This window comes from Anolis sagrei, chromosome 12, assembly GCF_037176765.1.
Source record: "Anolis sagrei isolate rAnoSag1 chromosome 12, rAnoSag1.mat, whole genome shotgun sequence".
Taxonomy (NCBI): Eukaryota; Metazoa; Chordata; class Lepidosauria; order Squamata; family Dactyloidae; genus Anolis; species Anolis sagrei.
In genome coordinates, this window is record NC_090032.1 from 382,829 (window position 1) to 396,030 (window position 13,202).

The 13,202-nt window shown below is 42.8% G+C and overlaps 1 protein-coding gene across 4 annotated transcripts in view; it reads left to right on the forward strand.

Annotated features, from left to right (window-relative positions):
• The first annotated feature begins 277 nt into the window (after positions 1-277).
• ADAR (adenosine deaminase RNA specific) overlaps positions 278-13,202 on the forward strand; it is a 48,554-nt gene continuing 35,629 nt past the window's right edge. Inside the window, exon 1 of one of the 4 annotated variants that reach the window (XM_067472277.1) lies at positions 278-431. Coding sequence is in view for 1 of the 4 variants with exons in the window: in XM_067472279.1 (XP_067328380.1) it covers positions 741-752 (12 nt within the window). In the remaining 3 variants the exon portion in view is untranslated. Of the gene's footprint in view, positions 432-676; positions 753-10,385; positions 10,438-13,202 lie in introns of those variants that run through there. The other 3 variants (XM_067472279.1, XM_067472278.1, XM_060757914.2) reach the window with 3 other exon arrangements.

Below are 13,202 nucleotides of genomic sequence, written 5' to 3' on the forward strand. Positions count from 1 at the left end.
CAAATAGGCCCAGGCATGGTCTATTAGCGGCTGAGGAGGAAAAGGAAAGGGTCTGAAGCTGGGAGGAATTATGGGAGTTGTAGTCCAAAACACCAGAAGTAGGAAGAAAGGGAACGGGTCTGAGGCCGAGAGGGATTGTGGGAGTTGTAGTCCAAAACACCGGAAGTAGGCCCAGGCCTGCTCTATTAGCGGCTGAGGCCGAAAGGGATTGTGGGAGTTGTAGTCCAAAACACCGGAAGTAGGCCCAAGTAGGCAGGTCCTGCCCTCCCCTTCCGGCGCTGCGCGTGACGCCATCAGTGCGCGCCCGGCTCGGCGGCGCTGAGGAGAAAAAGCGAGGGAGCGCGGACGAGTGAGTGAGTGAAGGAAGGAGGGCAGGCGCGGGAGAGCTCCACTTGGACGAGCCGGCGGCCCCGGGAGCGGAGACGACGCCGGTAAGGATCCCGGAGAGGAGAAGGCGGCGGCGAGGGCGGCTGGGTGAACAAAAATCGAGGCGAGCGGGAAAAAAAAGGGCCGGGCGCCACTGCGCATGCGCGAGCGAGCGAGCGAGGAAAGCGCCTCTGCTAGACAAGGGGGGACTCCAGGGCGCATGCGCGAGGGGGCGCGAGCCGAGCTGCCTTGTTTCCCCGCTCCTCCAAAAGGGGGACGGACGGGACAGCAAGCCGGTCAGGGCGCATGCGCGGGCTTCGCAGTCGGCGGCGGCGGGTTCCTGGCTTTGCCTCCTCCTCCTCCCTCCCAAGGAGATGCATTCTTCCGTAAGCACAGCCTCCACCCCCCCCCCCACCCGTTGTAGTTTTGCAAGGAGTTGTAGTTTTGCAAGGCCTCTGGCCTCCCCTGGATGCACCTGCACGGGAGAGTTGATGCAGTTTGAAATGCAAAGGTTCAATATTATGTACTCCCCAGGAGTTGTAGTTTTGCAAGGTCTTCGGCTACCTTTGGGTGCATCAACACCTGAGATTTGATGCAGTTTGGCACCAGTTTGAACTGCAAAAGATCAATATTATGGGCATCTCAGGAGTTGTAGTTTTGCAAGGCATTTGGCTTCCTTTGGGCGCATCTACACCTGAGATTTGATGCAGTTTGGCACCACTTTTAAGATGGCCAGGCTCAATATTATGGAAATTGTAGTTTTGCAAGGTCTCTGGCCTGCCCTGGATGCACCTGCACTGGAGAGTTGATGCAGTTTGGTACCACTTTAGATTGCAAAGGTTCAATATTGTGGATTTCCCAGGAGTTGTAGTTTTGCAAGGTCTTTGGCCTTCTCTTCCTGCATCCACACTGTAGAATTGATGCACTTTGGCACCACTTTGGACTGCCTAGGCTCAATATTATGGACTTCCCAGGTGTAGTTTTGCGAGGTCTTTGGCTTCCTTTGGGTGCATCTACACCTGAGATTTGGTGCAGTTTGGTACCAGTTTGAGCTGCAAAGGATCAATATTATCGGCATCTCAGGAGTTGTAGTTTTGCAAGGTCTTTGGCCTCCCCTGGATGCATCTGCCCTGGAGAGTTGATGCAGTTTGGTACCACTTAGAATTGCAAAAGATCAATATTATGGACTTCCCAGGAGTTGTAGTTTTGCAAGGCATCTGGCCTTCTCTTCATGCATCCACACTGTAGAATTGATGTACTTTGGCAACACTTTGGACTGCAAAAGATCAGTATTATGGGCATCTCAGGAGTTGTAGTTTTGCAAGGTCTCTGGATTCATCTGCACTGGAGAGTTGATGCAGTTTGCTACCAGTTTGAACTGCAAAAGATCAATATTATGGACTTCCCAGGAGTTGTAGTTTTGCAAGGTCTTTGGCCTTCTCTTCATGTATCCACACTGTAGAATTGATGCACTTTGGCGCCACTTTGGACTGCCCAGGCTCAATATTATGGACTTCTTTTGGGCACATCTACACCTGAGATTTGGTGCAGTTTGGTACCACTTTGAACTGCCCAGGCTCAATATTATGGGCATCTCAGGAGTTGTAGTTTTGCAAGGTCTTTGGCTTCCTTTGGGTGCATCTACACCTGAGATTTGATGCACTTTGGTACCACTTTGAACTGCAAAGGTTCAATATTATGAAAATCCCAGGAGTTGTAGTTTTGCAAGGTCTCTGGCCTTCTCTTCATGTATCCACACTGTAGAATTGATGCACTTTGGCACCAGTTTGAACTGCCCAGGCTCAATATTATGGACTTCCTTTGGGCGCATCTACACCTGAGATTTGATGCAGTTTGGCACCACTTTGAAATGCAAAGGATCAATATTATGGGCATCTCAGGAGTTGTAGTTTTGCAAGGTCTCTGGATTCATCTGCACTGGAGAGTTGATGCAGTTTGGCACCAATTTGAACTGCAAGGGATCAATATTATGGGCATCTCAGGAGTTGTAGTTTTGCAAGGTCTCTGGATTCATCTGCACTGGGGAGTTGATGCAGTTTGCTACCAGTTTGAACTGCAAAAGATCAATATTATGGACTTCCCAGGAGTTGTAGTTTTGCAAGGTCTTTGGCCTTCTCTTCATGCATCCACACTGTAGAATTGATGCACTTTGGCACCACATTGGACTGCCCAGGCTCAATATTATGGGCATCTCAGGAGTTGTAGCTTTGCAAGGTCTTTGGCTTCCTTTGGATGCATCTACACCTGAGATTTGATGCAGTTTGGTACCACTTTGAATTGCAAAGGTTCAATATTATGGACTTCCCAGGAGTTGTAGTTTTGCAAGGTCTTTGGCTTCTTTTGGGTGCATCTGCACCTGAGATTTGATGCAGTTTGGTACCACTTTGGACTGCAAAGGTTCAATATTATGGGCTTCCCAGGAGTTGTAGTTTTGCAAGGTCTTTGGCCTTCTCCTCATGTATCCACATTGTAGAATTGATGCACTTTGGCACCAGTTTGAACTGCCCAGGCTCAATATTATGGACTTCCTTTGGGCGCATCTACACCTGAGATTTGATGCAGTTTGGCAACACTTTGGACTGCCCAGGCTCAATATTATGGACTTCCCAGGAGTTGTAGTTTTGCAAGGTCTTTGGCTTCCTTTGGGTTCATCTACACCTGAGATTTGATGCAGTTTGGCACCAGGATCAATATTATGGGCATCTCAGGAGTTGTAGTTTTGCAAGGTCTCTGGATGCATCTGCACTGGAGAGTTGATGCAGTTTGGTACCACTTTGGACTGCCCAGGCTCAATATTATGGGCATCTCAGGAGCTGTAGTTTTGCAAGGTCTTTGGCCTTCTCTTCATGCATCCACACTGTAAAATTGATGCAATTTGGCACCACTTTGGCCCAGGCTCAATATTATGGACTTCCCAGGAGTTGTAGTTTTGCAAGGTCTCTGGATGCATCTGCACTGGAGAGTTGATGCAGTTTGGCACCACTTTGGACTGCCCAGGCTCAATATTATGGGCATCTCAGGAGCTGTAGTTTTGCAAGGTCTTTGGCCTTCTCTTCATGCATCCACACTGTAAAATTGATGCAATTTGGCACCACTTTGGCCCAGGCTCAATATTATGGACTTCCCAGGAGTTGTAGTTTTGCAAGGTCTCTGGCCTCCCCTGGATGCACCCACACAGAAGAATTGATGCAGTTTGGCACCACTTTTAGCTGACCAGGCTCAATATTATGGGCATTTCAGGAGCTGTAGTTTTGCAAGGTCTTTGGCTTCCTTTGGGTGCATCTACACCTGAGATTTGATGCAGTTTGGCGTCAGTTTGTACTGCAAAGGATCAATATTATGCACTTTGGCACCACTTTGGATTGCCCAGGCTCAATATTATCGGCATCTCAGGAGTTGTAGTTTTGCAAGGTCTTTGGCTTCCTTTGGGTGCATCTGCACTGGAGTGTTGATGCAGTTTGGCGCCAGTTTGAACCGCAAAGGATCAATATTATGGGCATCTCAGGAGTTGTAGTTTTGCAACGTCTCTGGATGCATCTGCACTGGAGAGTTGATGCAGTTTGGTACCACTTTGAACTGCAAAGGTTCAATATTATCAGCATCTCAGGAGTTGTAGTTTTGCAAGGTCTTTGGCTTCCTTTGGGTGCATCTGCACCTGAGATTTGATGCAGTTTGGCACCAGTTTGAACTGCAAAAGATCAATATTATGGGCATATCGGGAGTTATAGTTTTGCAAGGTATCTGGTCTTCTCTGGATGCATCCACACTGTAGAACTGATGCAGTTTGGCACCACTTTGAACTGCCCAGGCTCAATATTATGGGCATCCCAGGAGTTGTAGTTTTGCAAGGTGCCTGGCCTCCTCAGCGGCAAATTACCCCTTGTCCGCTGCAAAAGGGCCACCCTACTATTTGCCAATACATCACCCAGACTTAGATACTTGGGAATTGTCCAATGTGTGATCGAATACAAACGCCAGCAGGGCGATCTTGTTTGAGGTGTACTAATCTTGTTATGTATGTATGTATTTACTCTATTTGTACACCGCCCTTCTCAGCGGTTTACAGGGCAAAATATGATAATAATAATCTAATAATAATAGATTTATGATGCACCTGCATTCTTTGGCAGGTGCATATTTCTTTACTATATTTGTATACTGCCCTTCTCAGCCCTTAGGCAACTCAAGGCGGTTTACAGGGAAAAATATAATAATAATAATATATTAATGATGCACCTGCATTCTTTAACAGAGAAGGCTCCAGGCCTTGTCAGACTATTTATTTATTTACTTCTATATTTGTATCCCTCCCTTCTCAGCCCATAAGTGACTCAAGGTGGTTTACAGGACAAAATATAATAATAATATTAATAATAATAATAATAATAATAATAGATTAATGATGCACTCCATTCTTTGGCAGAGAAGGCTCAAGGCCTTGTCACACTATTTACTATTTGTTTACTATATTTGTATACCGCCCTTCTCAGCCCTTAGGCAACTCAAGGCGGTTTACAGGGCAAAATATAATAATAATAATAATAATAATAATAATAATAATAATAATAATAGATTAATGATGCACGTGCATTTTTAGCAGAGAAAGCTCCAGGCCTTGTCACACTATTTATTTACTTACTATTTATTTACTATATTTGTATACCGCCCTTCTCAGCCCTTAGGCGACTCAAAGAGGTTTACATGGCAAAATATAATATTAATAATAATAATAATAATAATAATAGATTAATGATGCACCTGCATTCTTTGGCAGAGAAGGCTCAAGGCCTTGCCAGACTATTTATTTATTTACTATTTATTTACTATATTTGTTTACCACCCTTCTCAGCCCTTGGTTGACTAAAGGCGATTAACAGGGCAAAATATAATAATAATAATAATAATAATAATAATAATAATCTAATAATAATACTAATAATAGATTAGTGATGCACCTGCATTCTTTGACAGAGAAGGCTCAAGGCCTTGTCAGACTATTTATTTATTTACTATTTATTTACTATATTTGTACACCACCCTTCTCAGCCCTTAGGCTACTCAAGGTGGTTTACAGGGCAAGATATAATAATAATAATCATCATCATCATCATCATCTAATAATAATAATAGATTAATGATGGACATGCATTCTTTGGCAGAGAAGTCTCCAGGCCTTGTCAGACTATTTACGTGGAGTGAAGGTAAGGGTGCTCCATGCAGTCATGCCGGCCACATGACCTTGGAGGTGTCTATGGACAACGCCAGCTTAGAAATGGAGATGAGCACCACCCCAGAGTTGGACACGACTGGACTTCATGTCAGGAGACAACCTTTACCTTATCGTGTGTATATATATATATATATATATATATATATATATATTCTGATTCATAATAGCAACAAAAATGCAGTTGTGAAGTAGCAATGAAAATAATGTTATGGTTGTGGGTCACCACAACGTGAAGAAGTGTATTAAGGTTGAGAACCCCTGCTCTGCACCACGTTGCCCAACTCAGTCATGGCTTTGCAGGCCACGTGATGCGCAGAACAGATGGGCACTGGCAACATGGTACCCGCGGGGATGGACCAGACCTTTTGGTCACCCTTCCACCGAGAGACGGAACGTGGTCGTCCAGTGGTCAACTCGTGCTCAAAATAGAGACGAATGGAGGCGGTTAGAGAAGATGTGGTGGTGTTGTGATGACTGGGTTTGGCATGCGCCCAGCGCTTTCCATGTGCCAACCTTGAGGAGAACAAGCCTTGTAGGCCTCGGGCAACGGGAGGGGCCTTTCCTTTTCTTTCCTTTTCATGCGCGGCACTTCCCTGGCCGTTGTGCGCCTTCTTCATGCGCTTGGTTGCCGTCCTCGAGTCCTAGAGTGAACTTGACCGGCCTTTCTGCACCGACTATAAATAGCCGGCTGTGGGGTGGCTCTCAGGACTGCAAAGAGCGTGCGCATCCTCCTCCTCCTCCTCCTCGTGCATGGCTGGCCCGGAGGGTTTCCCCATCTGCTCTGGGGATGTGGAGCTTCCCGCTGCTCTTTCGGGTGCCGACGCGCTGGTGAGGGATGTGGGCAGCATGGCATTGCAAGGTGGGCCACCTGGCATGGTGGGTGGGTGGTGGACATCGTAGTTGTCTTCAGATTCAGTTCAGATTCCACCTGAACATGAGAAATAACTTTCTGACCGTGAGAGCTGTTCAGCAGTGGAACTCTCTGCCTCGAAGTGTGATGGAGGCACCTTCTATGGAGGCTTTGAAGCAGAGTTTGGATGGCCATCTGTTGGGGGTGCTTTGAACGTGATTGTCCTGCTTCTCGGCGGAATGGGGTTGGACTGGATGGTCCATGAGGTCTCTTCCAACTCTAGGATTGTAGGATTCTGTGTTCAGCAGTGGAACTCTCTGCCTCAAAGTGTGATGGAAGCGCCTTCTATTGAGGCTTTGAAGCAGAGGTTGGGTGGCCATCTGTTGGGGATGCTTTGAACATGATTGTCCTGCTTCTTGGCAGAATGGGGTTGGACTGGATGATGGCCCACCAGGTCTCTTCCAACTCTAGGATTCTATGTTCAGCAGTGGAACTCTGCCCTGGAGTGTGGTGGAAGCTCCTTCTATAGAGGCTTTTAAAGCAGAGTCTGGATGGTCATCTGTTTGGGATGCTTTGAATGTGATTGTCCTGCTTCTTGGCAGAATGGGGTTGGACTGGATGGCCCACAAGTCTCTTCCAACTCTAGGATTCTGTGTTCAGCAGTGGAACTCTCTGCCCTGGAGTGTGGTGGAAGCTCCTTCTATGGAGACTTTAAAGCAGTCTGGATGGCCATCTGTTTGGGGTGCTTTGAATGTGATTGTCCTGCTTCTTGGCAGAATGGGGTTGGACTGGATGGTCCACCAAGTCTCTTCCAACTCTAGGATTCTATGTTCAGCAGTGTAACTCTCTGCCCTGGAGTGTGGTGCTCCTTCTATGGAGACTTTAAAGCAGTCTGGATGGCCATCTGTTTGGGGTGCTTTGAATGTGATTGTCCCGCTTCTTTGCAGAATAGGGTTGGACTGGATGGCCCACCAGGTCTCTTCCAACTCTAGAATTCTATGTTCAGCAGTGGAACTCTCTGCCCTGGAGTGTGGTGGAAGCTCCTTCTATGGAGCCTTTTAAGCAGAGGCTGGGTGGCCATCTCTCGGGGGTGCTTTGAATGTGATTGTCCTGCTTCTTGGCAGAATGGGGTTGGACTGGATGGCCCACCAGGTCTCTTCCAACTCTAGGATTCCTTCATTAGTCCGATCTCACCTGGAGACTCTACTGTAGATATGGATGTTGTTGTTCATTCGTTCAGTTGTTTCCGACTCTTTGTGACCTCATGGACCGGCCCACACCAGAGCTCCCTGTCGGCCATCACCACCCCCAGCTTCTTCCAAGAGTTGGATAGAGAGATAGAACTGGAAGAGACCCCCAGGGGCCATCTAGCTCAACCCCATAGATGGAGAAATGGATGGATAGATCATTGGAAGAGACCTCCAAAGGGCTATCTAGTCCTACCCGATAGATAGATAGATAGATAGATAGATAGATAGATAGATAGAGATAGATAGATAGATAGATAGATAGATAGATGGATGCATAGGTAAATGGATGGATAGATGTATAGATGGATGGATGGATGGATGGATGGATGGATGGATGGATGGATGGATGGATGGATAGATAGATAGATAGATAGATAGATAGATAGATAGATAGATAGATAGATAGATAGATAGATAGATAGATATTGCTTGGAGAAGAGAAGAGGAAATAAGAGCCATGTTTACATATTTGTAAGGATGTGTTGTCGAAGGCTTTCATGGTCGGAATCACAAGGTTGTTGTGAGTTTATCGGGCTGTGTGGCTATGTTCCAGTATCATTCTCTCCTGATGTTTCACCTGCATCTGTGGCTGGAATCTTCACAGGGCTCTTGGTGGCGAGGATCGTGGAGCGTCTCTCTCTTTCTATCTTATCTCTCTCTCTCTTATCTCTCTCTCTCTCTCTCTCTCTCTCTCTTTCTCTCTCATTCTCTCTATATTCTCTTTCTCTCTCTATATATATATTATCTATCTATCTCTCTATCTTATCTCTCTCTTTCTCTCTCTCTCTTGTTCTCTCTATCTTATCTATCTATCTATCTATCTCTCTCTTTCTCTCTCTTTATCTCTCTCCTGTCTATCTATCTGTGGAAGGGGAGAAAGAACCCTTGTCTGTTGGAATCAAATGGTGCAATTGGCCAGCTTGAGTAGCTTTGAGTTGCCATGCAGCTGCAAAGTCCATTAGTGAAGGTACCTGCCTGGAGGTTGCCGAGCCTCTGTTTCCTGGAGGCACCCTCTGTTTGTGGGGAGTTCTCCTCTTTCTTTATTTGCTGTCTTGATGCCCTCCCTTCCTGTGGTCTCAGCCCTGTCTCTAGCTAGGCACTGTTTGCAAGTCAGATGTTTGTAAAGTGCAGACTGCTTGCTGAATAATATATAATATAATAATACAAGTATTTAATATAATATGATAAAAATAATAATACAAATACCAATAATATAGGATTCCTCTCCCTTCCTGTGGTCTCAGCCCTGTCCTTAACTAGAAGACATTTGCAAGTGGGATGTTTGAAAGTCAGGGACTGTGTGCCTGTGTGTGTATATATATAAAATAACAATAAAATAATATATATAATAATATATAATATAAGATTCCTCTTGCTTCTTGTTGTCTCAGCCCTTACTAATAATATATAATATAATAATAAAATAATATATATAATAATATATAATATAATCTCTTGCTTCCTGTTGTCTCAGCCTCATATCTAATATATAATATAGTAATAAAATAAAAATATATAATAATGTATAATATAAGATTCCTCTTGCTTCCTGTTACTAATAATAATATATAACATAATAATAAAATGAAAATATATATTATATAAGAATCCTCCTGCTTCTGTTGTCTCAACCCCATATATATATGTATATATATATGTATGTATTTATATATGTGTATGTATATTACTAATAATATATAATAATGTATAATATAAGGTTCCTCTTGCTTCTTGTTGTTTCAACCCCATATATCTATATATTACTAATAATATATAATATAATAATAAAATAAAAATATGTAATAATGTCTAATATAAGATTCCTCTTGCTTCCTGTCGTCTCAGCCCCATATAAATATATATATATCTAATAATATAATAAAATTATACAATATACATCTAATATGAGATTCCTCTTGCTTCTTGTTGTCTCAGCCTCATATATATAATGTATAATATAAGATTCCTCTTGCTTCCTGTTGTCTCAGCCCCATATAAATATATATATCTAATAATATATAATATAATAATAAAATAATATATATCTAATATAAGATTCCTCTTGCTTCCTGTCGTCTCAGCCCCATATAAATATATATATATCTAATAATATAATAAAATTATACAATATATATCTAATATGAGATTCCTCTTGCTTCCTGTTGTCTCAGCCTCATTCATATATATATAAATATATATATAATAATGTCTAATATAAGATTCCTCTTGCTTCCTGTTGTCTCAGCCCCGTCTCTAACCAGGAGCTGTTTGCAGTCGGATGCTTGTAACGTGGTGCCTGCCTGTTGTTGTTGTTGTTGGGAAAAGGCCAGACCTCAATGGAAGGGGTCCCTGTGTTGTCCTGCCTTTCCACAGCTGGCCTCCCGTGCGTACCCGTGGCTCCCTTTCTCCTCCGTCCGGGTATTTTTAGGGTGCGAGAAGGGGGCCGGGCCTCTCCAGCTGCTCCTTGGACTTCTCCCCTAAAGCCGGCTAAGCCCCTCTGGCATATCCCGTGCCCTTGGAAGGCCGGCCAGGACCACCAGAAGGAAGGGAGGAAGGAAGGAGCAAGGCCGTGCCCTGACCTGACGCACAACCCCACGCAGCAGCCCCACCTCCTTCGGTGGCGCGTCATCACTCGTGGCCGAACCTGGTGCACAATAGCAGCCGCGGCAGCGGATGTTTTCTCCGGAGCCCCCCCAGAGGCGGGGAGGGGGGAGAGGACGGTAAGGCCAAGAGGGAAGCCCTTGGGGGCCTACACATCCCAGCGGCAAACTTGGGCCCTCCCTCCAGGTGTTTTGGACTCCAACTCCCACAATTCCTAACAGCCGGTAGGCTGTTAGGAATTGTGGGAGTTGGAGTCCAAAACACCTGGAGGGAGGGCCCAAGTTTGCCCATGCCTACATGACAACACAGTGGGAGGAAAGGGTCTCATCTGTGCAGAAACCAAGGGGGTGTCATTGTGGAATTAAGCGCCAATGGTAGCGCACCCTGGGAGTTGTAGTTTAGACAAGGGCTCTCTCCCCTTTTGTGCCAAAGAGGGCCGGGGCCTCCCCAAACTAGAAATCGTACAATAACATTTGGAAAACGTTTGGAAGTGTTACTTCCTGTTTCCTTGTGCAGTCGTTACTTTGAAAGAAGTTGTTGTTGTTGTTGTTATGTTTATTTCTATCCTGCTTCCTCTCTCCAATTGGCTCGCAGCTCGAAGCATTGCGATACAACTCCAAATATCCAAGGGTGAAAATAGTATTTATTTATTTACGACATTTATATGCCGCCCTCCTCACTCCAAAGAGTGTTTGTGTGTGTGTGTGTGTGTGTTTTAGGGGTGATGGACACTCATTGGCCCAATTGGTGTCTTGTGTCCAAATTTGGTGACAATACGTGGTTTTTGAGTTATGTTAATCCCACAAACCAACATTACATTTTTGTTTATATATATATATTATCATTATTATTATTATTATTATTATCTTATACTCTTCTATATTAACAGTAGCCGTCCCCTGCCATGTGGCCCACATGGGGGTTCTGTGTGGAAGGTTTGGCCCAATTCTGTCATGGGTGGGGTTCAGAATGGTCCTTGATTGTAGGTGAACTATAAATCCCAGCAACTACAACTCCCAAATGTCAAGATTCTATTTTCCCCAAACTCCACCAGTGTTCACATTTGGGCATATTGAGTATTCGTGTAGAGTTTGGTCCAGATCCATCATTGTTTGAGTCCACAGTGATATCTGGGTATAGGTGAACTACAACTCCCAAACTCAAGGTCAGTGCTCACCAAACCCTTCTAGTCTTTTCTGTTGGTCATGGGAGTTCTGCGTGCCAAGTTTGATTCAATTCCATCGCTGGTGGAGTTCAGAATGCTCTGATTGTAGGCGAACTATAAATCTCAGTAACTACAACTCCCAAAAGTCAAGGTCTATTTCCCCCAAACTCCATCTGTGTTCATATTTGGGCATATTTGTGTCCACAGTGATCTCTGGATGTAGGTGAACTACAACTCCCAAACCAAAGGACACTGCCCACCAAACTCTTCCAGTATTTTCTGTTGGTCATGGGAGAATTGTGTGCCAAGTTTGGCCCAATTCTATCGTTGTTGGGGTTCAGAATGCTCTGTGATTGTAGGTGAACTATAAATCCCAGCAACTACAACTCCCAAATGACAAAATCAAGGACATACATTGGGTTGTTAGGTGTCTTGTGTTCAAATTTGGTGTCAATTCATCCAGTGGTTTTTGAGTTCTGTTCATCCCACAAATGAACATTGCATTTTTATTTATATAGATTATTATTATATACTCCACTTTTATCTATTTTTTATCTACCATACCTTTATCTCTATTATTATTATTATTATTATTTTATATATACCCCATCTTTATCTCTATTATTATTATTATTATTATTATTATATAGTCCACTTTTATCTATTATTATTTTATATACCACACCTTTATCTCTATTATTATTATTATTATTATTTTATTATATGTACCCCACCTTTATCTCTATTATTATTATTATTATTATTATTATTATTTCATATATTTATTTATTTATTTGCTATATTTATATACCGCCGTTTCTCAGCCTAGCCGGCGACTCAACGCGGTTTACAACATAATATAACAATCAACAGTATACAGTTAAAAGCATAAAAAACATAAAAAACATAAAAACACAATTCATACATCAATACCAATCCAGTTCGACTCTTAACTAAAAACGTGATCCAGTTCGTCATCCATGTTGCCAGTCCTTTAGTCAGTTACCATTCGTTGCATTGGGTTAACCAAATGCCTGCTTAAACATCCAGGTCTTCAATCTTCTTCGGAATATCATCAATGAAGGGGCTGATCTTACCTCCAAGGGCAGGGCGTTCCATAGCCGCGGGGCCACCACAGAAAAGGCCCTGTCTCTCGTACCCGCCAGCCGCACCTGTGAAGCAGGCGGGATAGAGAGCAGGGCCTCTCTATCTATATATACCCCATCTTTATCTCTATTATTATTATTATTATTATTTTATTATATATACTTCACTTTTATCTATTATTATTTTATATATCACACCTTTATCTCTATTATTATTATTATTATTATTTTATTGTTATTATTTTTATTATTATTTCATATACCACACCTTTATCTCTATTATTATTATTATTATTATTTTATTATATATACTCCACTTTTATCTATTATTATTTTATATATCACACCTTTATCTCTATTATTATTATTATTATTATTTTATTATATGTACCCCACCTTTATCTCTATTATTATTATTATTATTATTTTATTGTTATTATTTTTATTATTATTTCATATACCACACCTTTATCTCTATTATTATTATTATTATTATTATTATTTTATTATATATACTCCACTTTTATCTATTATTATTTTATATATCACACCTTTATCTCTATTATTATTATTATTATTATTATTATTATTTTATTATATGTACCCCACCTTT